General features: G+C 45.6%; 1 protein-coding gene across 1 annotated transcript in view; it reads left to right on the top strand.

Moving 5' to 3' along the window:
- ABCG2 (ATP binding cassette subfamily G member 2 (JR blood group)) overlaps window positions 1-26677 on the top strand; it is a 171217-nt gene that overhangs the window by 45845 nt on the left and 98695 nt on the right. The window contains exon 2 of the mRNA XM_075351489.1: window positions 16655-16762. Within this exon, the coding sequence (XP_075207604.1) occupies window positions 16712-16762 (51 nt within the window). The 5' untranslated portion in view covers window positions 16655-16711. The remainder of the gene's footprint in view (window positions 1-16654; window positions 16763-26677) is intronic.

Below are 26677 nucleotides of genomic sequence, written 5' to 3'. Positions count from 1 at the left end.
GGGCCCCGGAAGACCAGTGCCGGTAACACACAAAAACTCAAGGTAATCCCAGTTTCCCCAACAATCCCCCATACACTGGTACAGGGCTAGTGACTCGCCCACCCCAGGGCTATGGGACACCCGGTGCCGGGCCGGACTAGTCCGGTGGTAGTCAGTGGTGGCTGGGCCCGGCTCCGTGGCCCTGGTGGGTGTCAGTAAAATATGTGGCTTGCTTGTTAATGTTTGTGTTCGTGACGCCACCTGTGGCATGCGGCTACTGAGCCGCCGCTGCTGTGTGAAGCCTCCGGGATGATGTTGTGGCAGCAATGATGGGACTGCTCCCCACAGGTGGAGCAATGCCCGGGGCACAGTTGGTGCTTGTAAGTGTCTATGCAGGTAGAATAACAGAGACGAGTCCAAAGGTGCAGTTCCAGTTCTTTTACTCACAGTTTCTGTCACACTTGCAGGGACCCTCAGACTGCTGGGACCACTGTCAGGGACCTCCGCCTTCTGGGTGATTCCGAGCGTGAAATCCGGTTCCCTCTCTTTAGTGTCCCTTTTTCTGCTGACTTCACTAGCCTTGCCTTAGGTAGATGGACTTGGCTTGGCCTCCATTACAGCCTCCAGGCTGGGGGGTCACCTGTCGGCTGATTACCCCTTTTCTGAAGATCTGCTCTGGGTCCTGGCCCTGGGAGCTTGCAATTCCCTGGGCCTCGGTTTTTACTGTCTGGAGACTGTCTTTTCACTCCTTCAGTATCTAGGGACCGTCCCCTGTCGCAGCTGATCGCTCCACTGATGTCGCTGTGGAACGGGCCACCGCAGCCTGTAGCTACCCGTAGCGCCTCTGGGCCCTCGGCAGCGGTACCCAACAAGGACTGCTCGTGGCACCTTCCAGGACTACCCGTGGCCCTGCGATCCTTTCTTCTCTTCTACATGCTCACTCCTCACTCTCCCACTCCCTGAGCGAACTGAAACTAACTTGTCCTTCCTTTCTCTATCTGCTCTCTGTGGCTCCTCCCACCTCCCCAGTTGCTAAGCTACCACCCTATGGGAGCAGGGATGGGTCTTACAGCCCCTCTCAGCATGCAGCATGGGAGGGTTGCCTGCCACTTTCCCTGGTCCTGTGTGTCCCTAGCAATGGGTGTAGTGTGAATTTACCAGGAAACCGGAGTTCACCCTCTTCCTCTCCCAGAATGGGGCATCACACCGCAGATGGGGTGCAATGACCTGTGGCGACGGAAGCCTCAGGGGCGCCACACTCCCCCACAGCAAATCCCAGCACGTCCTCGGGCTGAAAAACAACAAAAACAAATGGGAGACACTGCAAAAACATTTTTGTATGCAATAACATAAACTGTAAAACATTTCTTCCCTTTATGGGAGGCACATATCATGAACGTTGCGAACTTCTTATAAAGAAAACTCTAAGTGTGCACTTCCAGTCCGTTGCACGGTTCAGGCAAATCCCCCATAATTCTGGTAGGGGGCACAACGGGTGCAACTAATTACATTCTTGGCTACTACAAGTCCAGTAGCCCGTCAGTTCGTTTCAAACAAACAAAGTAACATCTTCGACCAGCCATTAAGTCCAATGGCCTGGTTGCATCAGACATATCAACAACATACCAGCCATTAAGTCCAATGGCCTGGTAGGACAGAAAACACATACACCACACACCAGCCACTAAGTCCAGTGGCCTGGTACGACATGACACCTAAACATTCACCGGGGCCCACATTCCAGTTCAGTGGCCCGGTAGCACTTAACATGGGGGGGTGACGTCTTCGCAAAGAATCAGGGGCAGCACAGTAGGAAAGGGTGTCATCTTCGAAAAGAATAAGGGGCTAACAGGGGCTATTTACAGTTCAGCAGCTCTTCATCTTTACTCTTCATTGCAGGGGTCCTTCTTTGGCAGGGCCCTGGGCAGCATGTAGGCCATGGAGATCCTGGTCTGCGTTTCTTGCGTGGCTGTCGCAGGACCTCTGCTCAGTTCTGTGACCTGGGTCTGCCTTGAGGTAGTGCTGCGGCTGCTGCTGACAGGAGAGACGCTGCACACTGGCATGGTGCGGCGCCACTCCGGTTCTTCTGAGGCTGCCTTCTTGTCTTGGCGGGCCGCGCCTGGCATGGCGGCGGCCTGGGTTGGAGTCGCTGCTGCGGTGAGATCTTGGCGGGCCGCACCTGGCGTAGCTGCGGCCCGGATCGGCGTCGCCGTGTCGGGCATCTCTCCAGGGACCGCGGGCATGGCAGCGGGGGTTGGGGCTCTCGCGCCGGCAGGGGCATTAAATGACTCACCCCTCAGTTGCATCTCCGGTGTTCTGGTGGTCGCTGTCTTGCTGCAGGGTGCTGGTATCGGAGCTGCAGTCGTGGCACGCGCGCCTGCAGGAGGACCGGGCAGGAACCCCACCGGGCAATCCGGGCTCCGCCGGCTGGGGGTGTCACTCTCTTTACCCGGTTCTGCAGCGGCGGCTGGATCTTCTCCGCTCTCCAGGACGCAGGACACAACCCGGTTCTGAGGTGCGTGTCCCGGCTCGGCCACTCCTCCTCTGGCCGCTCGTTGCTCGGCGTCCATCCTTTTAGCTTCTTCTTCCGCTTTCTATGGCGGGCACCGCTTCGCGCGCTTTTCTTGGACAAGGGGGCGGGGCTTCTCTTCGCGCCCTTTCTTCTTTCACGCCCCCCTTCTTCCCGCTCTCAGCAGCGCTAATGGCGGCGGTTTCTCGTTGTAATACACAGTCTTTTACACAGTTCTTCAGGCGCACAGTACCCGGTGTGACCGGGCACGAAATCCTGTTCGTGACGCCAAAGTTGACTCGCCCACCCCAGGGCTATGGGACACCCGGTGCCGGGCCGGACTAGTCCGGTGGTAGTCAGTGGTGGCTGGGCCCGGCTCCGTGGCCCTGGTGGGTGTCAGTAAAATATGTGGCTTGCTTGTTAATGTTTGTGTTCGTGACGCCACCTGTGGCATGCGGCTACTGAGCCGCCGCTGCTGTGTGAAGCCTCCGGGATGATGTTGTGGCAGCAATGATGGGACTGCTCCCCACAGGTGGAGCAATGCCCGGGGCACAGTTGGTGCTTGTAAGTGTCTATGCAGGTAGAATAACAGAGACGAGTCCAAAGGTGCAGTTCCAGTTCTTTTACTCACAGTTTCTGTCACACTTGCAGGGACCCTCAGACTGCTGGGACCACTGTCAGGGACCTCCGCCTTCTGGGTGATTCCGAGCGTGAAATCCGGTTCCCTCTCTTTAGTGTCCCTTTTTCTGCTGACTTCACTAGCCTTGCCTTAGGTAGATGGACTTGGCTTGGCCTCCATTACAGCCTCCAGGCTGGGGGGTCACCTGTCGGCTGATTACCCCTTTTCTGAAGATCTGCTCTGGGTCCTGGCCCTGGGAGCTTGCAATTCCCTGGGCCTCGGTTTTTACTGTCTGGAGACTGTCTTTTCACTCCTTCAGTATCTAGGGACCGTCCCCTGTCGCAGCTGATCGCTCCACTGATGTCGCTGTGGAACGGGCCACCGCAGCCTGTAGCTACCCGTAGCGCCTCTGGGCCCTCGGCAGCGGTACCCAACAAGGACTGCTCGTGGCACCTTCCAGGACTACCCGTGGCCCTGCGATCCTTTCTTCTCTTCTACATGCTCACTCCTCACTCTCCCACTCCCTGAGCGAACTGAAACTAACTTGTCCTTCCTTTCTCTATCTGCTCTCTGTGGCTCCTCCCACCTCCCCAGTTGCTAAGCTACCACCCTATGGGAGCAGGGATGGGTCTTACAGCCCCTCTCAGCATGCAGCATGGGAGGGTTGCCTGCCACTTTCCCTGGTCCTGTGTGTCCCTAGCAATGGGTGTAGTGTGAATTTACCAGGAAACCGGAGTTCACCCTCTTCCTCTCCCAGAATGGGGCATCACACCGCAGATGGGGTGCAATGACCTGTGGCGACGGAAGCCTCAGGGGCGCCACACTAGGACCAATGAATGGCCGCCTAGAGGTGGAGCCAATCCAGTCCACTAGTTGACCAGGTGGGAGGGGCAGACTGTGGACAGTAGTCAGTACAGAGTAGAGTGAAGAGGAGTAAAGGTGGACAGGAGGAGACTCACTGACATGGGGGTTGACAGTGACCTGGTACCTAGGAGGGTAGTTGCCGGAGTACGGTGGAGTACTCCCAGAACTACAAACCGAAGGGGTACAGGACCCTAGGACAGGCAGAAGCCCCAAGCCGACTTGTTAATACCTGCACAGCGAGGGGACCATCAAGGACCTCGCTGAGCCTAAGAATCTGAGACTCAGTAGCAAAGAGAGAGCTGGGGACCGGACCAGAGACTCCAACCTCACAGGGTTCACACTACCGTCATGCGGACAGAAAGAAACACCACTGGATGGGGACCCCCAGTTGCTTTACGCCACGGGGACCCACTAACCAGAGACAGGTGCAGGGGAAGAAGGTACCAGATTACTACACTGCCACTGGGACAAAGGGGACCTGAAGGTGAAACCAGCCGGCCTCGGGTAACCCAGTTACCACCAGCAAAAGTGAGTAAAGACCAGTTGCACTGAACTCTTGTGTGGACTACCTTCTTCTGGCACCCATCATTACACCTACCCTCTGGAGCTTGGCCCTGCTTGCGGAGGGCCTACCAACCAGGCTGCCATTAACACCAGCCCCAGTGGTGGACATCCAGATAGCCGCAACATCACAAGTGGCATCACGTATGAACACTAATCTAATCCATTGTAAATATATCCCCTTTACAAAAAGGGCCCAGGGCACTAAACCGGGCAACGGCTACCAAGGTGACATTCCCTCTGAGATGTCTTTTTTTCTAAGCTAGACAAATCCAACTTTTCCAACCTTTCATCATATGGGAGGTCTTCCATCACTTATAATAATCTCTTCTTGTTTACGGTCTTTAGTATAGACCTGCTTCTTGCTGTCTATTCTGGATATTCTGTGAATTTGTGATTTCTGAAGCTGGTAACTCTAATAAAATATCCTCTGAAACAGAGGTAATTCCTGGTCTTCTGTTCTTGAGGCGGACCTCATGAGAGCCAGCTTCATCATAATGACTGATGATTTTCATGACTGTGTCGCGCCCAGCGATATGGGGTACTCGGTCCCAGGCAGTGAATTTCTTGGAGATCTCATTTATATGTGTAAATACAGGTGTGGTCAGTTGTGTGGTCAGATTGAGCTCTCAGCTGAAGATCTCATCTCTGGCCCATTGAACTCCCAGCTATGTGTTGCGGGCGGGGGACGCTGCCGCTTCACTGGGCCCGCTTGGGTCCGGGTTCACTGCTGCGGCTCGAGTGGTGACTGGACCCGGGCTCGCACAGCCGTCCGTCTTCACTACCGTCGGAAAGGGGGGAATATTTACAGGGGATTTGTTGTGTCGGTGACGCCACCCGTGGGTTGCGGTGAGGGATCGTGACACCGCCGCTGCCTGGTGATGGGGCGCCTGGGGCTGATGGAGCAGGGGCAGCAAGATGGGATCCCCTCCACGGATAGGGGAGGTGTAGTCCCGGGGCCCGCGGTCTGCACATGGGAGTGATGGCTGCTGGAGGTGGCGTGTTGGGTTGGACCGGGGGTCAATGGTGTACTCACAGTTCAGTAATTTCACACAAGTCCAGTGATAAACCAAGTTGCCAGTGACAGTGGCTGCCGTCGGAGGGTGTATTCGGGTCCCACACCCGAGTTAGTGAACAGGTGTCCCTTCCTCCTGCATGCTGTGTTTGTCTCTCCTGTTAGACGAGTTTGCATGGAACGGAGAAGTCCACTCCTGGTTCTGTGTGTATTTGGGAGCTGTGGCCCGCGAAATCTGACCTGTGGGATCTCTGTGGGTTCTGACAGACACCCTATCCCCCGCGTTGGGCTTCCGTTTCGCTCTCTGGGTTTCGGGAGAACAAGGCCGGAAACCTCATCCTCTGCTGGTTAATTAACAAGGGGGCATGCAACCTTCCTCATCCTACGGGCCAGGCACCCCGTCTGTGCATGGCCTCCGGACCGGATTCCCGCTGTCGGCACCGGCAGGCTATGAACCTGCCCCGGTCCTCTTAAGGTTTCCCGCGACCGGATCTCAGTCGCCTGTGGCCCTGTTCACCGTCTGCCACCTAGCCGGGTAGTCCAAGGGCCCCTAACCCTGACTACACTGCACAGTCTGCACTTGACTTCCACTCACTACTACTCCACTACAACTGTCAGCTTCAAGTACCAAATTTCATCTACTGTGTTCCCGCCTCTGACACCTCAGGACCCCTAGGTGGGCGTTCTCATCCACCTGATCCCGCCCACTGGTGTGACCTTATTATCATGAGGGGGTGGCTAGGCTTTAATGGCTGTGTGTTGTACCTGGGTGTGGGTTTTTGGTGGTAACAAGGAGGGTGGACAACTTTTGTGACTACCTGGTTTTGCCAGGGCGTCACATATGGACTTAAGGAAAATGGCACCTGGAGGTGGCGTGTGCAGATGAGATCTAATCGCTGAGTCCTTAGCTCAATCTGTGCACGCGCTAACTACGGGCGCCATTTATTTGAAGCCCGCACCGCCAACAGTTTCTGGATGTAACTGCCTCACAGAGCTTGCAATGACGATCCGGGCCACCTGCCGCACCACCCACAGCATTGCCGTACTCCACCACTGCCCCTGCCTACTGTGACCCCGCTCCACCACCACTGGTGCCCCCCAGTAAGACACCACCGGATTATAATACAGACCCCATATATTTCTTTTTCTTTACCTTTTTTCTTTCTAAATTTGGGGTGTGTCTTATAATCTGATGCGGTAACTAAGTAACTGTAACTATGACAATGTTGGCAGAAAAATTAAAAGGTTATGGCTCTTGGAATAAGGGGCGAAATAAACAAATTGCAAAAAACATAAAGTCAAAAAGGTGTTAAAAATCCAATATTGCAGGTAAATAGCAATAGCAAGTTAGTTCACAAAACTGCAATGCCTGCCTAGCCAGAATTCCTACACATAGCCCCAAAAAAACAAACAAACCTTGTGAAAGGTATTCAAATATCTCCAAAAAGTTATTGGCAAGGAATAATATGGACGCTATGTATCCAGCACTATTTATACAACGGAGTCTGTTTCTGAACCTTAGGTGCTGATGTTATATATACCTTACTAGTGTGCGATGAAATAATACTGAAGCACACTATTGCACAGGTCACAGAGTCCACAGACCGGCCCGCAGGCAGCCTCCTGCTGATCGTGTAGACACAGAGTACGTGTTTTGTAACAGTGACTTTTGCAGCCGCTATTCAAGTTGTTATAAATGTCACTTGTCTTTGTTCCTCGCACGCAACAGACGATTAACTTCTTTGAATGAATGTTGAGAATCCTTGGTCTGTGACAAAGCTTCCGCTCTGAAGTTACAGCATTATATAACAGCACATGTGCAGAAGGCCACATGGCGTTATATTGCTCTATTCTGATAACTGATTCTTCAATGATTAGAAATCTTTTCTAATTGTCAGCCGCTTTAATGGGTGTATAGGCAAGGATGGTCTTCGTGAAACAACCCCTTCATTAAATGGCCCCTAAGTACATAAGTTTGAAAACAGAACATTCATTTTTGGTGGATTCCTCCACAGACCTTGTTATGAGCAGCATGGTCAAACATGTTGTGCCTTTTGTTCGCTAAGTTAAAGTGCAAACTCAACCCCTTCATCCTGGGCAATTTTCTGTTTTTCATTTTCGTTTTTTCCTCCCCTTTTTCCGAGAGTCATAGCTTTATTATTTTTCCATCAATATTGCCACATGAGGTGAGACGAGTTTTACTTTTGAATGAAACCATTAGTTTTTCCACATGGTATACTGGAAAATAATTCCAAATGTGGAGAAACAGTGAAAAAAGAGAAATTCCACAATCATTTTGTGGGGTTTTTTTTATTATTATTATTTTATTAACCATGTTCACTATATGGTACAACTGATGTGTCTGTATGATGCCTCAGGTCAGTACGAGTTTGTAGACACCAAATATGTATACTTTTACTTTTATCTAAGGGGTGAAAAAAAATTCAGAGGTTTGTCCAAAAAAAGAATAGCAGTTTTGTTTCCATTTTCCAAGACCCGTAGGGTTCTAATTTTCGGGATCTGTGGCTAAGTGACGGCTTATTTATTGTGACTTGAGCTGATGTTTTTAATTACCGTATATGCCGGCGTATAAGACGACTGGGCGTATAAGACGACCCCCAACTTCTGCCCTAAAAATATAGAATTTGGGATATCTTGTGATACATACGGTATTCAGTATGCTTCAGTATGCTAAGAGCAGGGGGCCGCACTGTGTGAGGGGGTGTTTTTTTTACTGTCCAGTATAACCAATAGGATTAGTGCAGGGGCGGGGGTACTGTAGCAATATGCACACTTACACCAGCATGTAAGCTCTTCATTAATGTTCCTGCATGGATGCGAGGGCAATCTGGCGTTACTGCACTAATCCTATTGGTTATACTGGACAGTGAAAAAAAAAACACCTCCTCACACAGTGCGGCCCCCTGCTATATATCCGCTATATATCCGCTGTATATGCTGTATGATATACCAGTACGGGGCCGGGCTGTGTATCGCGTTTCCATAACGACGAGGCAGGAACTTCCCTGCTAGAGCGCTGACGTCAAGGCAGAGCTGCTTGCCTCTGATTGGCCAGCGCTCTGCCATTCAGCAGCAGTGACAGGAAGTTCCTCCCTCGTCGCTATGGAGGCAGAATCCAAGCGTGGAACGGAGTGGAGCGGCGCACTACAGCACCCAGGTGTATATCTGGCGTATAAGACGACCCCCCACTGTAGCCATTATTTTAAGGGGGTAAAAAGTCGTCTTATACGCCAGTATATACGGTATACAATTTTTGGACAGATGCAACGTTTTGATCACCTGTTATTGCATTTTTAAGAAATGTTGCAGCAACCAAAATGCAATTTTTTCCCGCCATGCCGTGTACCGATCAGATTAATTGATTTTAAATTTTGATAGATCGGGCATTTCTGAACTCAGCGATACCAAATATGTGTATATCTTTTTTATTTTTTTTATCGGTTTTATTTTCAGTGGGGCGAAAGTGGGGTGATTTGAACTTTTAGGTTTTTTTTATTTTTTTTCCTATCTTTTAAACCAGTTTTTTTTACATTTTTTATCTATTTTACTAGTTTCCCTTGGGAACTTTATCACTGCACAGTTTGATCGCCAGTGTATTGCTGCTGATCAGAGCAGCAACGCTCTGATCAGCAGACATGCTCAACTCCTGTGAGTGCCATATCACATTGGCAAAGTGCCTGAAGAGCCAGAACAGCAGAAATCTCCCACAAATGACCCCATTTTACAATCTGCATCAGTCATTGAATTAATCTTGGGCTGCAGTAAGCATATTGACCCCCAGAGGTGCATCACAACATTTTATACCATTGGGCGTTGAAGAAAAAAATACTTACCGTACATTTCTACGATGAAAATGTTTTAACCCAAGATTTTTAATTTTCACAAGGGTAATAAGTAAAAAAAGGGCCCTATAATGTGTTACACAATGTCTCCCATACAATGCAATGTCCCACATGTGACTGTACAGTACTGCTTGGCCACACCGCAGAGCTCAGGAGGGAAGGAACGCTGTTATTGTCAAGAGACCTCTCACATCCCCATAGATATCCCATTCAAGAGTAAATACCTTCCCTTATCCAGAGATAGTGGCTACCCAAGAACTGAGATCCACTACCCCAAGAGTCCAGGAGGAAAAAACCTGGGAAACCCATTAAAAAGAGCACAAGTGTGGTTGGTAACTAACAGGCGGCAACCCCCTGACTATTTATACACAACTAGAAGTAACAGTAGAGCGTGCCTACTCTACCTAGATGTGTTGTCACCACCTAAGAAACTAGCTAGCCTCAAAGATGAAGAAAGGAATCCTAACTTGCCTCAGAGCAGCCCCAAGGTTCCCAACATATATTGACGATGATATAAAAAGCAAACAATACACAGTTAGTTAGGAATAGACTTGAGCAAAAGAGAGGCCCTGCTAACTAAGACACAAAAAAATAGGATAGATCACTGGGAGCTGTCAACAAAACCGTAATATATGCCAAATCCTAATGATCAAATTTCCCTTAGGACTACACGATCCTCCACCCATTACATCAGAGAACTCTTGTGCAGGGCACCAGACAGGATTAGAATCCAAGAGAGGATGTCTCAAAAATCAGCTAAATAGCAACTGCCATAGGCAGAAAAATATTCAATGTCAAACAAGAGTAATAGTGAGCAGTCCATTGATGTGGTTAACAAACTGTATACTAAGTACAACAAAACGTAAATATGCAAAAGTAATGGAAAAAAGTCTTCACTGGATTCTCAGCAATATCCTTAAGTTAAAGTTCATCAATGGGAACACAATGGAGCACAAAACACATATATGACCGAAAAACGCAGGGCACTGTTCATACTGAAAGAATAAACTCAACAGTCTTCATAGCATTTCAGAATCAAAATAAACATGGCACATGAGAGAAAAAGGCATGAAAACTATTCAGTCAAAGGCCAGAAAACATAGTACTTATCCAAGGCTCCAAAGGCGAGATCAGGATGCACTAGGTAGAAAATCAAAAATTGAATCCACAGAAGCAGACAAACTGTAGCAAACACATTGGAGATCTCTAAGAGAAAAAGACAATCTGAAGTACACTGGAGAAGTGTCCAGTGGGTCACAGGCACATGGCCGACATGACAGGAGGATCTGGTGTTCAAGACATGTTCACTGGAGAGAAACCTACCTTGAGGCAGAATACTTTCCTTTATAAACCGAGGGCTGGACATGGTTGGCTTATTGAAATTATAATCAAGCCCTGCACCTGTTTCACTGACAAGCACAAAACATGACATATTTCCAGCACTGGCCACTAGAAGGAGCCCAGAAACATCCTCAGGAAGAATCTTAACCTTTTCATGACAGTGTATGGCCCAATTTCTCCATTCCTTCCCTATTCCGTTCCATACCCCTCCTCCCCACTTACTTATCTATATAAATAAACACACTAAATACACTAGGATTTCCATCTATAGATCCGAAATATGTGATTCAGGTAAAACGCCCAACAGATACATTCACTATAATAAGGCATCAGAGCTTCTCCAGATTCTGTTTGGCCTCTGTTCAGCTGTGTCCTTCTTTTCAAAGATGCAGAAAACTGTTGTTGACTGCACTTTTGTGCACATCTAAAAGGACATATAACAAATTGGAAAAATGGAATCTGCTAGACCACAGACTAGACAAGTACACAAAGTGACTCTCTCGCATATCCCAATTAATTTTCTGTTTGGAATTTTGTCGGAATCAAGCTTTTCAGAGATTTAGACATAAACTAAGCACTTAGTGTAAGCGCAGCACATGATAAATGTGAGCCTCACTACGGTCTTTGGGAGGCAGAATGAACAAACCAACAGCAGTTAAAGAATTGGTTTTATTATGGCAATAACCTCGGGTTGCCATGTCAACGATCTATCCCCTGTAACCATATTGTGGGGTTTCCGACTGCTTGGGAGAATGCATTCTCTCTCCCAGCATTTAGGGGGTTAAACAGTGAGGGTCGGCGCAGAGACCACTCCTGGCTGGGAGAGCCAGGGCTCCTGGGCCCACGAGATCATCATGTTGTTCTCTGTACATCATTGGTCAGGAACCCCTTCCCAATCATGATGTGCAGGGTACGTCATACGTTGCGAAGGGGTTATTATGCTTATAAGCCTTTTGGCTAGTTGATAGGACATTAGTTTCCTCAGACTAGTTGGCCTTCTTAGCATGTTATCACGTCACTGTGGGCATAACATAATTTGTAAAAGACCGCATCATCACTAAATCTTTGCAAATCTCACGCGAGCATGCCGCTTTCTTCACAACATCACTATGCCTCTGGAGCTGGGTGTATGTGTCCCAGACTCCCGGCTTTAGAGTGGCGCACTGCACACTTTCTGAAGCCGGGTTCTTCACATATGCTCTCTACAATGTAACAAGCACGGTACCATATACAGTCATGGCAGAAAGAATTTGCACTTTTGAAATTGTTTCAGAAAGTGAAGTATTTCTCCCAGAAAAAGATTGCAATTACACGTTTTGTTACACACATGTTTATTTCCTTTGTGTGTAATAGAAAAAAAAGAGAAAAAAGGCAAATTAGACATCATTTCACACAACCTCAAAAATGGGATGGACAAAATTGTTGGCACCCTCAGCTTAATATTTCGTAGCACTCCCTTTGGAATAAATAACTGCAATCAATCACTTCCTATAACCAACAACAAGCTTCTTACACCTCTCACCTGGAATTTTGGACCACTCTCCTTTTGCAAACTGCTCCAGGTCTCTCATATTTGAAGGGGGCCTTCTCCCAACAGCAATTTTAAGGTCTCTCACAGGAATTCAATGGGATTTGTTAAAATACAAACAAAGAAAATAAACATGTATTTGACAAAACGTGTAATTTCAATAATTTTCTGGGAGAAATACTTGCTGTATTTTTTGGGACTATAAGACGCATAGGCTGTAGCAGGGCCTACTGTGACCATGTGGGCCCGCTCATTAGCCTCATTTCATATACACTGCATCCTGACACCCATCATCTCTCAGTGCTGAAGTCGGCGCAGACAGCTGGGCGGGATGATGGGCGGGGGGATGCCCGCATACTAAACAGCCGGCCCGCGTGATCATTCCTGGCTCCTACAGTCTCAAGTGAATATGTGTGGCTATAATCACTTCCCCCCGCGTATCATGATCAGTATGAGGGGCAGTGAATAACTCACTGGTCACCGTTCCCTGCAGCTTCCATCGCAATGACCTCCTGTCTGCCTGCCTGCTGATGTGTGTGGAGAGCGATGCGCACAGCTCCACACAGGTCAGCGGTGCTGCTGCTGGCACAGACAGGAAGACGAGCAATGCTGCGTGGTGTGAGGAAAGGTGAGTATAAATGTTTATGTTTTTATGTGTGCCACAGGATGCAGGCCGTATTCCAGGATGAGGGCATATACCAGGATGGGAGCACATACCAGGATGGGAGCACAAAACAGGATGGGGTACTTATCAGGATGGGGGTATTTATCAGGATGGAGGTATTTACCAGGATGGGGGCTTTGCCAGGATGGTGGACATATACACAAGGAATGGGATAATATACAAGGCAGGAGGATCATTACCAGGATGGGGTACCTTAGTAGAGAATTTGGGGACATTACCCCCATAACAGTGTCAGCAGCAGATCCTCGCCCCATAACAGTGTGTCATGACCACATTTTTTGCTTCAAATTTAATTTTCCTATTTTCCTCCTCTAAAACCAGGGTGCGTCTTATTGTCAGGTGCGTCTTATAGTCCGAAAGATACGGTAATTTTCTGTTACAATTTCAAGGGTGCCAACACTTTCAGCCATGACTGTACCTTTATAATGATAATACAATACTTCACGTTGGTCTGAGCATGTATTAATTATTAACTGCTATAAAAGCTTGGCATACTTGGCTACGGAGATATTGCAAAACAGCTATTTATGCTTTGGTGCCAGAAAGACAGGCAAAGATGTTGAGTGACAAAATTAAAAATCCATTTTTCTAGTAATGTTCTAGGAAAAAAAACACGAAATTCATGCAAACATGTATCCATCAAATAAGGGACACCAACATCATCTGAAGGGCCCTACTGACTATAATGAGATTCATTGGGTATCTGTCATAGTATCAAACATTTTTGCGGAAAATGAGCACTTTATAGATTTGTTACAGGTGAGTTGTAGTGAGTAGTCAATGCCGCAATGTCTTCACCGTGCAATAAGTTATACAAAGTCAAATAAAGTATTTTTTTTAAAAATATACTTTCAGGAAGTTTTTATTGCATTTTAATGGCCTGCAATCGGAGTAGGTCTAGGTCCTGGGACAGGAGTGCACAGATCCTGCACAGAATGGCGTACAGATTCAATCAAAGGCATAGACTTCTTCCAACATCTATTGTGGTAGCCACCTCATACACATAGGGCACAGCAGAAAATGAGAACACCACCAGGTGAAAAACTCCATTTTTACCTAAACCTGTGGCCTAAAAAGTTAGAGGGAATCTGTCACCAGGTTTTTGCCACCTAATCTGAGAGAAGCATAATGTGATGCATCACTGAAATCATCATCTCTGTCTCTACTTACTAGGCTGCTTAGGGTAGTTTTGATACAATCACTGTTTTATCAGCAGGAGTTTTTCACTAGAGGACTAGTAAACCGGCTGCGATGAAGCTCCATATTCATGACCTTTGTATAACCACACCCCCACAACTAATTGGCAGCTTTCTGTGTACACTCTGCATAGGCAGAAAGCTAGCATTGATGTTGGGAGGGTAATACAGAGCTCAGTATTCAGAGAACAGGTAGATCTACAGCAGATAAAAGTGATTTTATCAAAATTACAAGAAGTAGCCCAGTAAGTGACACATTGCTAGAATCAGGGTCTCTTTCTCTACATCATGCTGCTCTCAGATGGGGGAGCAAAAACCTGGTGACAGATTCCCTTTAAATTTGGTTTACAACAACAGTCTGAAACATCGGGAGCATAAAACCTTGATACTTACCATTCACTATGAGGCACGTAAGTATACTGGTTCTTATAGAGAGGCACAATAATTAAAACAGTCTCTGACTGGTACATCATGCCATCATCCCTATCCTACTACTAGATCAGGAATACATTGGCTCGCACACACTGTGTTCATCATTAGTTCTAAAACGACAGTGACCCTATATCATTGGACACACGCTACACATGCACAATTTGCTGATATACCTATTCCTTCATGATAAGCTACACTGTAGTGTCTGCATATTATTGACAACATTGGACATACAGTGGCATGTAAAAGTTTGGGCATCCCTCATCAAAATTAGTTATTGTGAACAGTTAGGCAAGTTGAAGTTGAAATAATCTCTAAAAGGCATAAAGTTAAAGATGACACATTACCTTGTATTTTAGGCAAAAATATATATATTTTCACCTTTTACATTTTAAAGTTAACAAAAAAAGGAAAATGGGCCAATGCAAACGTTTGACCACGCTGCATAGTTAGTACCTAGTAGTACCCCCTTTGGCAGGTATTACAGCTTGTAAACGCTTTTCGTAGCTAGTGAACAGTCTTTCAATTCTTGTTTGGGGAATTTTCATCCATTCTTCCTTAGAAAAGTCTTCCAGTTCTGTAAGATTCCTGGGTCGTCTTGCATGCACTGCTCTTTAGAGGTCTGGCCACAGATTCTCAATGTTGTTCAGATTAGGGGACTGTGAAGGCCAATGTAAAACTTTCAGCTTGTACCTTTCGAGGTAGTCTATTGTGGATTTTGATGTGTGTTTAGAATCATTATCCCTTTGTAGAAGGCATCTTGTTTTTAACTTCAGCTTTTTTTACAGATGTTGTAATGTTTGCATCAAGAATTTGTTGACATTTCATTGAATCCATTTTTCCCTCTACTCTTAAAATGTTCCTCGTGCTATTGGCTGCAACACAACGTCAAAGCATGATTGATCCACCCTCATGCTTAATGGTTGGCAAGATTTTTTTTTCCTGAAATTCTGTGCCCTTTCTTCATTGCACATACTTTTGATTATTGTGTCCAACGAGTTCTATTTTCATTATTCTCATCAGTGAACATGACTTCTTTCCAAAATGCATCAGGCTTATTTAGATGTTCTTTTGCATACTTCTGAAGCTGAATGGAGGATGCAGGAGAGGTTTTCTTCTGAATTCTTCCATGAAGAATTTGTGCAGGTGTCTGTGAACAGCAGAACAATGTACCACAACTCCAGAGTCTGCAAAATCTTCCTGAAACTCTTTTGCAGTTTATCTGGGGTTCTGATTTGCCTCTCTAGCAATCCTATAAGCAGCTCTCACAGAAATTTTGCTTGGTCCTCCAGACCTTATCTTGACCTCCACTGGTCCTGTTAAAGGCCATTTCTTAATTACATTTCGAACTGAGGAAATGGCAACTTGAAAACGTTTTGATATATTCCTATAGTCTTCTCATGCTTTGTGGACTTCCACCATACTCATTTTCAGACTGCTAGGCAGCTGCTTAGAAGAAGCCATGGCTGCTGTTTTTTAGCACAAGGTTGGAAGAGGCTGGGGTTTTATAAAGCTGTGAAATTTGCTTCACCTCGCCTTCCCTAACGATGATAGTGAACAAGTCATAACCCTAAAAGGCTAGTTAAGATCTGTAGCCTTGGTCAAATTTATTGGAGCACACAAATCTCCAGGGGTGCCCAAACATTTGCATTGGCCCATTTTTCTTTTTTGTTAATTTAAAAATGTAAAAGATGAAAATATTTTTTTTCCTAAAATACAAAGGAAATGTGTCATCTTTAACTTCATACCTTTTAGAGATCATTTGACCTTCGCCTTGCTTAACTGTTCACAATAACAGTAATTTTGATCAGGGGTGCCCAAACTTTTACATGTCACTGTACCTGCAGATCCTAGGAGAGCAATTGAGCATTGAATTGAAACTTATGACAAGACCATCTCTATTTAAATTACTAGTATCCAGTATTATATTACTTCTAATATAAAATTCAAAATAGATGTACTACGTTTATTTTGTTTCAGAAAATTACATTTCAGAGAAATTAATATTGTATATTTTTTATATTTCATTGTGTAATGATTGACTTTTTGTTTGTTTCTCTAGCTAAATTTCAAAAAAACAACTAAGTAGAGTGCAAGGGAAGAATACTGCTTTGAAATCATGTACGAGCTCGATGTAAAGTATCAGCCATGCAGTACCATGGATGCAACGGTAAGTGCATCAAAATTGCATGTGATAGTAATTTATAACATAAATCTGTTTATGCAGGATCTCTTTAAGAATTATCTGGATTACATTTTACATTTAGTATTTTACAAAATCATTTTGGAGAAAACCGTTGATCCCATGTTGGAGAAAATAAAAATTCAGCATATTGAAATGAAAAGGTGTTAAGATGTGTCTAATGGGTAACTCCGCTCCTAATTATTTAGGTCCCCAGTAATGTGCCGATGTCTTAACCCACTACCATTGTGAACATTTTCCTCCTTTATGATTAACTTTTTTTTTTATTACAATATTATTAGACCTACAAGGGAACATGATCATGCAATCCTTTGACTTATGTAGAGCCGTGCATTATACCGCCTGTCAATATTATACATTATTAAAGGCCTTTGAAACCCTCGCTTTGAACATGTTAGAACTTGAGGCTATTTGTCAGGGCTCCAGTTGTCACAGCAACTTATCAGCACCCCTTCATGTGTGGGTATTGATGAGTTGATAGATGGAGCACTGCCCCTCTGTCAAACTCCTCAGACGCCTCTGACATAATTGATAGTGATAATTGATAGCATCTGATGGGTTAAATTGTTGAAATCAATGTATGTATATGACAGTGGGCTATCACTATTATGTTTGACAGTAGGGATGGTTTTTCAGAGTGATATGCAGTGTTGTTTTTCTTGCCACACATAGCGATTCGGATTTAGCCCAAAAAGTTCTACTTTGGTATGATATAACCAGAGGAGCTTTTACGAAATTCTAGCTGTGTCCCTAACAAAACTCTTTGCAATTTGCAAACATGATTTCTTAAGGCTATTCCTTTCTTCTTGCCACTCTTCCATAGAGGTCAGATTTGTAAAGTATGCAACTAATAGTTGTCCTGTGGACAGATTGTCTCACCTGAGCTCTTCCTCCTGGCTGCTTCTCTAATTAGTGCTCTCCTTGCTTGGGATGGCAGTTTAGGTGAATGGCTATATCTAGGTTTACAGTTGTGCCATACACCTTCCATTTTTGGATGATGGATTGAACAGTGCTCTGTGAAGTGTACAGAGCTTGGGCTATTTCTTTATAACCTAACCCTGCTTTACTCTTCTCCACAAATCTATCCCTGACCTGTCTGGTGTGTTCCTTGGTCTTCATGTTGCTGTTTAATCCCTAATGTTCTCAAATAAATCTCTGAGGCCTTCACAGAACAGCAGTATACTGAGAATACATTACACACAGGCTTACTAATTAAGTGACTTCTTGAGGCAATTGGTCACTCAGGATTTTATTTGGGGGAATCAGACTACAGGGGCTGAATAGAAATGCACGTCATAATTTTTAGATTTATATTTTTAAAAGCTTTAGAGAACCATGTATCATTTCTTTAACACTTCACCAATACTTGCTACTTTGTGTTGGTATATCTCATTAAAATCCAATAAAATACATTTATGCTTGGTACAGACCAAAAGTTTGGACACACCTTATCATTCAATGAGTTTTCTTTATTTTCATGACTCTGAAAATTGTATATTTACATTGAAGGCATCAAAACTATTAATTAAAACATGTGGAATGAAATACTTAAAAAAGTGTGAAGCAACTGAAAATATGTCTTATATTCTAGGTTCTTCAAAGTAGCCACCTTTTGCTTTCATTACTACTTTGCACACTCTTGGCATTCTCTTGATGAGCTTCAAAAGGTAGTCACTGGAAATGGTTTTCCAACAGTCTTGAAGGAGTTCCCAAAGCTGCTTAGCACTTGTTGGCCCTTTTGCCTTCACTCTGCGGTCCAACTCACCCCAAACCATCTCGAATTGGGTTCAGGTCTGGTGACTGTGGAGACCAGGTCATCTGGCGTAGCATCCCATCACTCTCCTTCTTAGTCACATAGCCCTTACATAGCCTGGAGGTGTGTTTGGGGTCATTGTCCTGTTGAAAAAAAAAAGATAGTCCAACTAAATGCAAACCGGATGGAATGGCACGCCACTGCAAGATGCTGTGGTAGGCATGTTGGATCTGCATGCCTTCATTTTTGAATAAATCCCCAACAGTGTCACCAGCAAAGCACCCCCACACCATCATACCTCCTCCTCCATGCTTCACGGTGGGAACCAGCCATGTAGAGCCCATCCGTTCACCTTTTCCACAAAGACACGGTGGTTGGATCCAAAGATCTCAAATTTGGACTTATCAGACCAAAGCACAGATTTCCACTGGTCCAATGTCCATTCCTTGTGTTCTTTAGACCAAACAAGTCTCTTCTGCTTGTTGTCTGTCCTTAGCAGTGGTTTCCTAGCAGCTATTTTACCATGAAGGACTGCTGCACAAAGTCTCCTCTTAACAGTTGTTGTAGAGATGAGGTGTGTCCAAACTTTAGGTCTGTACTGTATATATACATAAAAATATATATATATATATATATATATATATATATATATAGACACAATTTTCGCGAGTTGGGCTCTGCATGCCACCACATTGGATTTGAAATGAAACCTCTACAACAGAATTCAAGTGCAGATTGTAACGTTTAATTTGAAAGTTTGAACAAACATATCTGATAGAAATTGTAGGAATTGTACACATTTCTTTACAAACACTCCACATTTTAGGAGGTCAAAAGTAATTGGACAAATAAACCAAACCCAAACAAAATATTTTTATTTTCAATATTTTGTTGCGAATCCTTTGGAGACAATCACTGCCTTAAGTCTGGAACCCATGGACATCACCAAACGCTGGGTTTCCTCCTTCTTAATGCTTTGTCAGGCCTTTACAGCCGCAGCCTTCAGGTCTTCCTTGTTTGTGGATCTTTCCGTCTTAAGTCTGGATTTGAGCAAGTGAAATGCATGCTCAATTGGGTTAAGATCTGGTGATTGACTTGGCCATTGCAGAATGTTCCACTTTTTTGCACTCATGAACTCCTGGGTAGCTTTGGCTGTATGCTTGGGGTCATTGTCCATCTGTACTATGAAGCGCCGTCCAATCAACTTTGCGGCATTTGGCTGAATCTGGACTGAAAGTATATCCCGGTACACTTCAGAATTCATCCGGCTACTCTTGTCTGTTGTTATGTCATCAATAAACACAAGTGACCCAGTGCCATTGAAAGCCATGCATGCCCATGCCATCACGTTGCCTCCACCATGTTTTACAGAGGATGTGGTGTGCCTTGGATCATGTGCCGTTCCCTTTCTTCTCCAAACTTTTTTTTCCCATCATTCTGGTACAGGTTGATCTTTGTCTCATCTGTCCATAGAATACTTTTCCAGAACTCAGCTGGCTTCATGAGGTGTTTTTCAGCAAATTTAACTCTGGCCTGTCTATTTTTGGAATTGATGAATGGTTTGCATCTAGATGTGAACCCTTTGTATTTACTTTCATGGAGTCTTCTCTTTACTGTTGACTTAGAGACAGATACACCTACTTCACTGAGAGTGTTCTGGACTTCAGTTGATGTTGTGAACGGGTTCTTCTTCACCAAAGAAAGTATGCGGCGATCATCCACCACTGTTGTCATCCGTGGACGCCCAGGCCTTTTTGAGTTCCCAAGCTCACCAGTCAATTCCTTTTTTCTCAGAATGTACCCGACTGTTGATTTTGCTACTCCAAGCATGTCTGCTATCTCTCTGATGGATTTTTTCTTTTTTTTCAGCCTCAGGATGTTCTGCTTCACCTCAATTGAGAGTTCCTTAGACCGCATGTTGTCTGGTCACAGGAACAACTTCCAAATGCAAAACCACACACCTGTAATCAACCCCAGACCTTTTAACTACTTCATTGATTACAGGTTAACGAGGGAGACGCCTTCAGAGTTAATTGCAGCCCTTAGAGTCCCTTGTCCAATTACTTTTGGTCCCTTGAAAAAGAGGAGGCTATGCATTACAGAGCTATGATTCCTAAACCCTTTCTCCGATTTGGATGTGAAAACTCTCAGATTGCAGCTGGGAGTGTGCACTTTCAGCCCATATTATATATATATAATTGTATTTCTGAACATGTTTTTGTAAACAGCTAAAATAACAAAACTTGTGTCACTGTCCAAATATTTCTGGCCCTGACTGTATATATATATATATTGTGAAGCTCTTAAATGAAGGAGCCCCATCCTTAGTTCTATATCTTTTACTATTAGGTGACCAAAAGTTGTGCATTATTAGTAAACAAACAAACAAACAGTCCCTTTTTGTCCTTTTTTGCAAAATCAGGCATCATCATTGTAAGGTTGAACTAGATGGACCTAGGTCTTTTTTCAACCTATGTAACTATCTTGTAGATCAATTTGGATATTGGCTATGGACTATGTATGCCAATGTCAAGATTAAAAAAAACATATTTATGGGAAAAATAAATATAAAAATTAGCTGTTCTGATCCTGCTCTAGAAGACCAGGCAACCGGTACATCAGATGGAATATGTAGAATGAACATTTGTATGATTGACTATTTGGGTAATCACTGTTTGGGCCACAACAGGTAGGTTTGCGAGAAATTCCTCTCATTTATCTTGTTGACCACTAAACAGAGTTCAAGTCATTGTATATCAAACCAGGAAATAATAATTGCTTTTCTGGCAACAGATAAAACACTGAACTTTTTTTTGCTATGAAAGGGTCTAAAGGCCTGATGCATCACTTGCATTTTTTTAAGAAATGTTTCTTGTTTGACTGTTGTTTACACTGATGTTGTTTCTAAATTCATCAAAATGGCATATGCAATTCCAAAATTATATTTTTTTCTCTGATCTTAAGTGGCTATGCGACTTTTTGGATAAAGTTGCATGTTTGGAAAAATGTTGCAAGAAATATACCAAAATCACTTGTGGACACATGGATGTTTGGGTTCACTGGGTTCAGCCACAGTTTATTTAAAAGTTTGGTTTGGGAACAGGATTTGACCCACCCTTGACCCTGGCCACCAAACCGCATATCAGTCAATAAGGACTGTAGTATATGGAGGGGGGTGTAGTGGTGTAGTTTATTACAAGTGTAGTATATGGGGGGTGTAGTATATTACAGGTGTAGTATATGGGGGTGTAGTGATGTAGTACATTACAGGTGTAGTATATGGAGGGGGTGTAGTGATGTAGTTTATTACAGGTGTAGTATATGGGGGTGTAGTGATGTAGTATATGGAGGGGGTGTAGTGATGTAGTTTATTACAGGTGTAGTATAGGGGGGTGTAGTGATGTAGTTTATTACAGGTGTAGTATAGGGGGGTGTAGTGGTGTAGTTTATTAGAGGTGTAGTATAGGGGGGTGTAGTTATGTAGTTTATTACAGGTGTAGTATAGGGGGGTGTAGTAATGCAGTTTATTACAGGTGTAGTATAGGGGGGTGTAGTGATATAGATTATTACAGGTGTAGTATGGGGGGTGTAGTGATGTAGTTTATTACAGGTGTAGTATATGGGGGTGTAGTGATGTACCGTGTTTTTCCAAAAATAAGCCCTCCCCCAAAAATAAGCCCTAGCAGGGATTTTCAGCATTTTCGGAGCAAGGCTTAAATATAAGCCCTCCCCCGAAAATAAGCCCTAGTCCCGGATCAATAATGAAGTGTCTGAGCAGCTAAAAAAGGTTACAAATACTGTAAGACACTTCATTATAGACAGCGGTACCCCGCAATCACTGACCCGATGCTGAGCAGCAGGACCTGCAGTGATCACACACCCGCACACATCAGATCTCTCACACACACACACACACACAATCATATCTCACTCACACACCAGATCTCACACACAAACATCGGATCGCACACACAGTCAGATCGCACACATAATCAGATCGCACACAATCAGATCGCACACACAAACATCGCATCACACGCAAACATCAAATCACACACACAAACATCGGATCGCACACATATCGGATCGCACACACACTCACCTCATCCAGCGACACCGATCTCTTCTCGCCGGCAGAATCCTGAGAGGCTGTGCAGTGGAGCGCAACGAACAGGACCTGCGGCGGGACATGTTACTTGCGGCCGTAAGCTCTCATTCCCTGCGGCCGTAAGCGCTGGATGTGATGTGATGTGTGCGATCGGCTGTGTGTCTGTGATCTGCTGTGTGTGTCTGCGATCGGCTGTGTTTTTCTGCGATCGGCTGTGTGTGTCTGCATTCGGCTGTGTGTATCTGTGATCGGCTGTGTGTGCCTGCGATCGGCTGTGTGTATCTGTGATCGGCTGTGTGTGCCTGCAATCGGCTGTATGTGTCTGCTATCTGCTTTGTGTGTGTGATCTGCTGTGTGTGTGTGTGATCTGCTGTGTGTGTGATTTGCTGTGTTTTATTTGCTGTGTGTGTGATCTGCTGTGTGTGTGATTTGCTGTGTGTGATCTGCTGTGTGTGTGATTTGCTGTGTGTGTGTGATCTGCTGTGTGTGTGATTTGCTGTGTGCGTGATTTACTGTGTGTGTGTGATCTGCTGTGTGTGTGATCTGCTGTGTGTGTGATTTGCTGTGTGTGATTTGCTGTGTGTGTGTGATCTGCTGTGTGTGTGATTTGCTGTGTGTGTGATTTGCTGTGTGTGTGATCGGCTGTGTGTGTGATTTGCTGTGTGTGTGTGATCTGCTGTGTGTGTGTGATTTGCTGTGTGTGTGATCGGCTGTGTGTGTGATCTGCTGTGTGTGTGATCTGCTGTGTGTGTGAACTGCAGTGTGTGTGATCTGCTGTGTGTGTGATTTGCTGTGTGTGTGTGTGTGTGTGTGAGATCTGCTGTGTGTGTGATTTGCTGTGTGTGTGATTTGCTGTGTGTGTGATCTGCTGTGTGTGTGATCGGCTGTGTGTCTGTGATCTGCTGTGTGTGTCTGTGATCGGCTGTGTTTTTCTGTGATCGGCTGTGTGTGTCTGCGTTTGGTTGTGTGTATCTGTGATCGGCTGTGTGTGCCTGCAATCGGCTGTGTGTTTCTGTGATCGGCTGTGTGTGCCTGCAATCGGCTGTATGTGTCTGCTATCTGCTGTGTGTGTGTGTGATCTGCTGTGTGTGTGTGTGTGATCTGCTGTGTGTGTGATTTGCTGTGTTTTATTTGCTGTGTGTGTGTGTGATCTGCTGTGTGTGATTTGCTGTGTGTGATCTGCTGTGTGTGTGATTTGCTGTGTGTGTGTGATCTGCTGTGTGTGTGATTTGCTGTGTGTGTGATTTGCTGTGTGTGATTTACTGTGTGTGTGTGATCTGCTGTGTGTGTGATCTGCTGTGTGTGTGATTTGCTGTGTGTGTGTGATCTGCTGTGTGTGTGATTTGCTGTGTGTGTGATTTGCTGTGTGTGTGATCGGCTGTATGTGTGATCTGCTGTGTGTGTGTGATTTGCTGTGTGTGATCGGCTGTGTGTGTGATCTGCTGTGTGTGTGATCTGCTGTGTGTGATTTGCTGTGTGTGATCTGCTGTGTGTGTGATCTGCAGTGTGTGTGATCTGCTGTGTGTGTGATTTGCTGTGTGTGTGTGTGAGATCTGCTGTGTGTGTGATTTGCTGTGTGTGTGATTTGCTGTGTGTGTGATCTGCTGTGTGTGTGATCGGCTGTGTGTCTGTGATCTGCTGTGTGTCTGTGATCTGCTGTGTGTGTCTGCGATCGGCTGTGTTTTTCTGTGATCGGCTGTGTGTGTCTGCGTTTGGTTGTGTGTATCTGTGATCGGCTGTGTGTGCCTACGATCGGCTGTGTGTGCCTGCGATCGGCTGTGTGTGTTTGCTATCTGCTGTGTGTGTCTGCGTTTGGCTGTGTGTATCTGTGATCGGCTGTGTGTGCCTGTGATCGGCTGTATGTGTCTGCTATCTGCTGTGTGTGTGATCTGCTGTGTGTGTGTGTGTGATCTGCTGTGTGTGTGATTTGCTGTGTGTTATTTGCTGTGTGTGTGTGTGTGTGTGATCTGCTGTGTGTGATTTGCTGTGTGTGTGTGTGTGATCTGCTGTGTGTGTGTGTGTCGTCTGCGGGCTCCCAGGTGACATACAGGCTGGGCATAAAGACGGCCAGCTCTTCCTTTTCTGCAGGGCATACACCAACCTCCTCCGGTTGCTCTAGAGGCGGCTCCGGGGATGAGCTCTCATCAACTGGCCAGGGTGGTGGACCCCTCTCTAGCATAGAGGTTCCTCGGACCGTTCCGGGTCCGGATGGCAGCCTGGGGACCAGGTACCAGTCCACCAGGTGGGCCAGGAACCGAGCCCTTAAGTCTCTGTGTAGTCGAGCCGCCTCTTCGGCTGCTTCTGGCAGGAATGTAAGGGCGGCCTCCCCAGTCAGCGACTGGGGCGCTGTAACCGCTTCTGGTCGGGGAATCAGGACGGGAGGCGTTGCGGCCTCTTCTGGTCTGGCCGGGTGCGGCGTTGCGGCCTGGTCTGGTCTGGCCGGGCGCGACGTTGCGGCCTGGTCTGGTCTGGCCGTTGGTACTACTCTGGACGTCGCAGCAGGGACCTCAGCAGAGATCGCAGCAGGGATCGCAGCATGGGTCATAGCGGGCATCACAGCAGGGATTGCATCGGCCTCCGGTAACAACGCCGGTGGGGTCAGCACACCCGATCGGGCAGGGGCTGCGTGGGACTCACCCAGGGCTGGACCGGAGATCTCCTGCATCAGGGTTGCCATCGCTGAGGACGTCTCTAACTGTGCTTGGACGGCACCTCTAGGTGGGCCTCGCTGCACCAGCAACCGCAGGCCTCGGATTGCCATTATCACTTCTTCCTTCCACGTGGCTATCTCTTGCTGGTTCTGCTCCTTCATTCTGCTGGCAATTCTCCCTACTTCGGCCTCTAGTTCCGCGGCGGTCATTGGTCTGGTCCACCCCCGCTCCTAGCGGACGCTCTCCGAGGGCTCCATCCTGACGCTATTGCTGGTTAACAGCAGAATAAGAACAAAGTCTGGGTTTCTTTGGTGTTTTTTTATTGTGAAGAAAATGAAAAAAGTCTGTCTCAACGTTTCGGTCTCGATGGGACCTTTATCGAGAGTAATATCAGACTATGTAAAAAAAAGAAACATAAATATTACAAAAGGAAAATATTACATGAACAAATCAGAATACATATCATGAGACAATTGCTCCGGTTCATACACAAAGTGTACACTGTAAAATCCATGACATATAATTCTGTGTATGGATGAAAATTCACATACAGAGGTATTAACATGTACATACCCAGAAACACAATGACAATAATCCAAAAGACCATTGAATACTATGAGGCAATATAACATATGTACATATGAAGAGATGACGGAATTGAGAAAAACAATTACACATACCTATGAGATTAAGGAATTAATGTATGGAAAGCACCAAGAAAGAGCGATGTGGGTCATCACAGAAAATGGGGGGGAGGAGGGTTGGTACGTGTGAGCACTGGGTGAAAAAGACAAGATGTCCATTAAGAGATCATGCAGTAAATATAACACATAAAAAACTATCAAGTGTGTGTGGATACCTGTGACCATATAACGAGATATCAAAGTCAGCCGGTCGGTGTTGCCAGAAGAATCATATAGTGGTATTCTGCATAGGTAGGGGGCCGCAAATCGAGACTGGATATGTGTTAGTAAAAAGAAAGGAGAGAGTAAGAAATGAGGGGGGGGGGAGGAAAGGTTCGGGGGGGGAAGGGAGGGTATGTGTTTGAGGAAAAGACAGGGGAAGGGGAGTATAGAGGGTTATACATGACGGAAATAATAACCATGGGTCATGTGGAAAGTACCGTTTGAGAATGAGGCTATTTAAAATAGTACCTGCCGGGTAGGGGTCAAGGGCTCAGTGACTACTGCACAGATAGAACACCTATCTCCTCCAAGAGGGAACAGCCTAATGGAAAAAGTGGAGAAAAAAATCATTGTATGGTGAGGTAAAACCTGCATGAAAGATAGGGGACAGCACTCACTACCTGTCAAAAGTAGTGGAGAGGTATACAGTTGGTATTGGTATCAAGGTTTTTTGTTTTTTTTTTT

Source organism: Anomaloglossus baeobatrachus, chromosome 1 (genome assembly GCF_048569485.1).
Source record: "Anomaloglossus baeobatrachus isolate aAnoBae1 chromosome 1, aAnoBae1.hap1, whole genome shotgun sequence".
NCBI classification, from domain to species: Eukaryota; Metazoa; Chordata; class Amphibia; order Anura; family Aromobatidae; genus Anomaloglossus; species Anomaloglossus baeobatrachus.
This window is presented reverse-complemented; position numbering and strand designations above follow the sequence as displayed.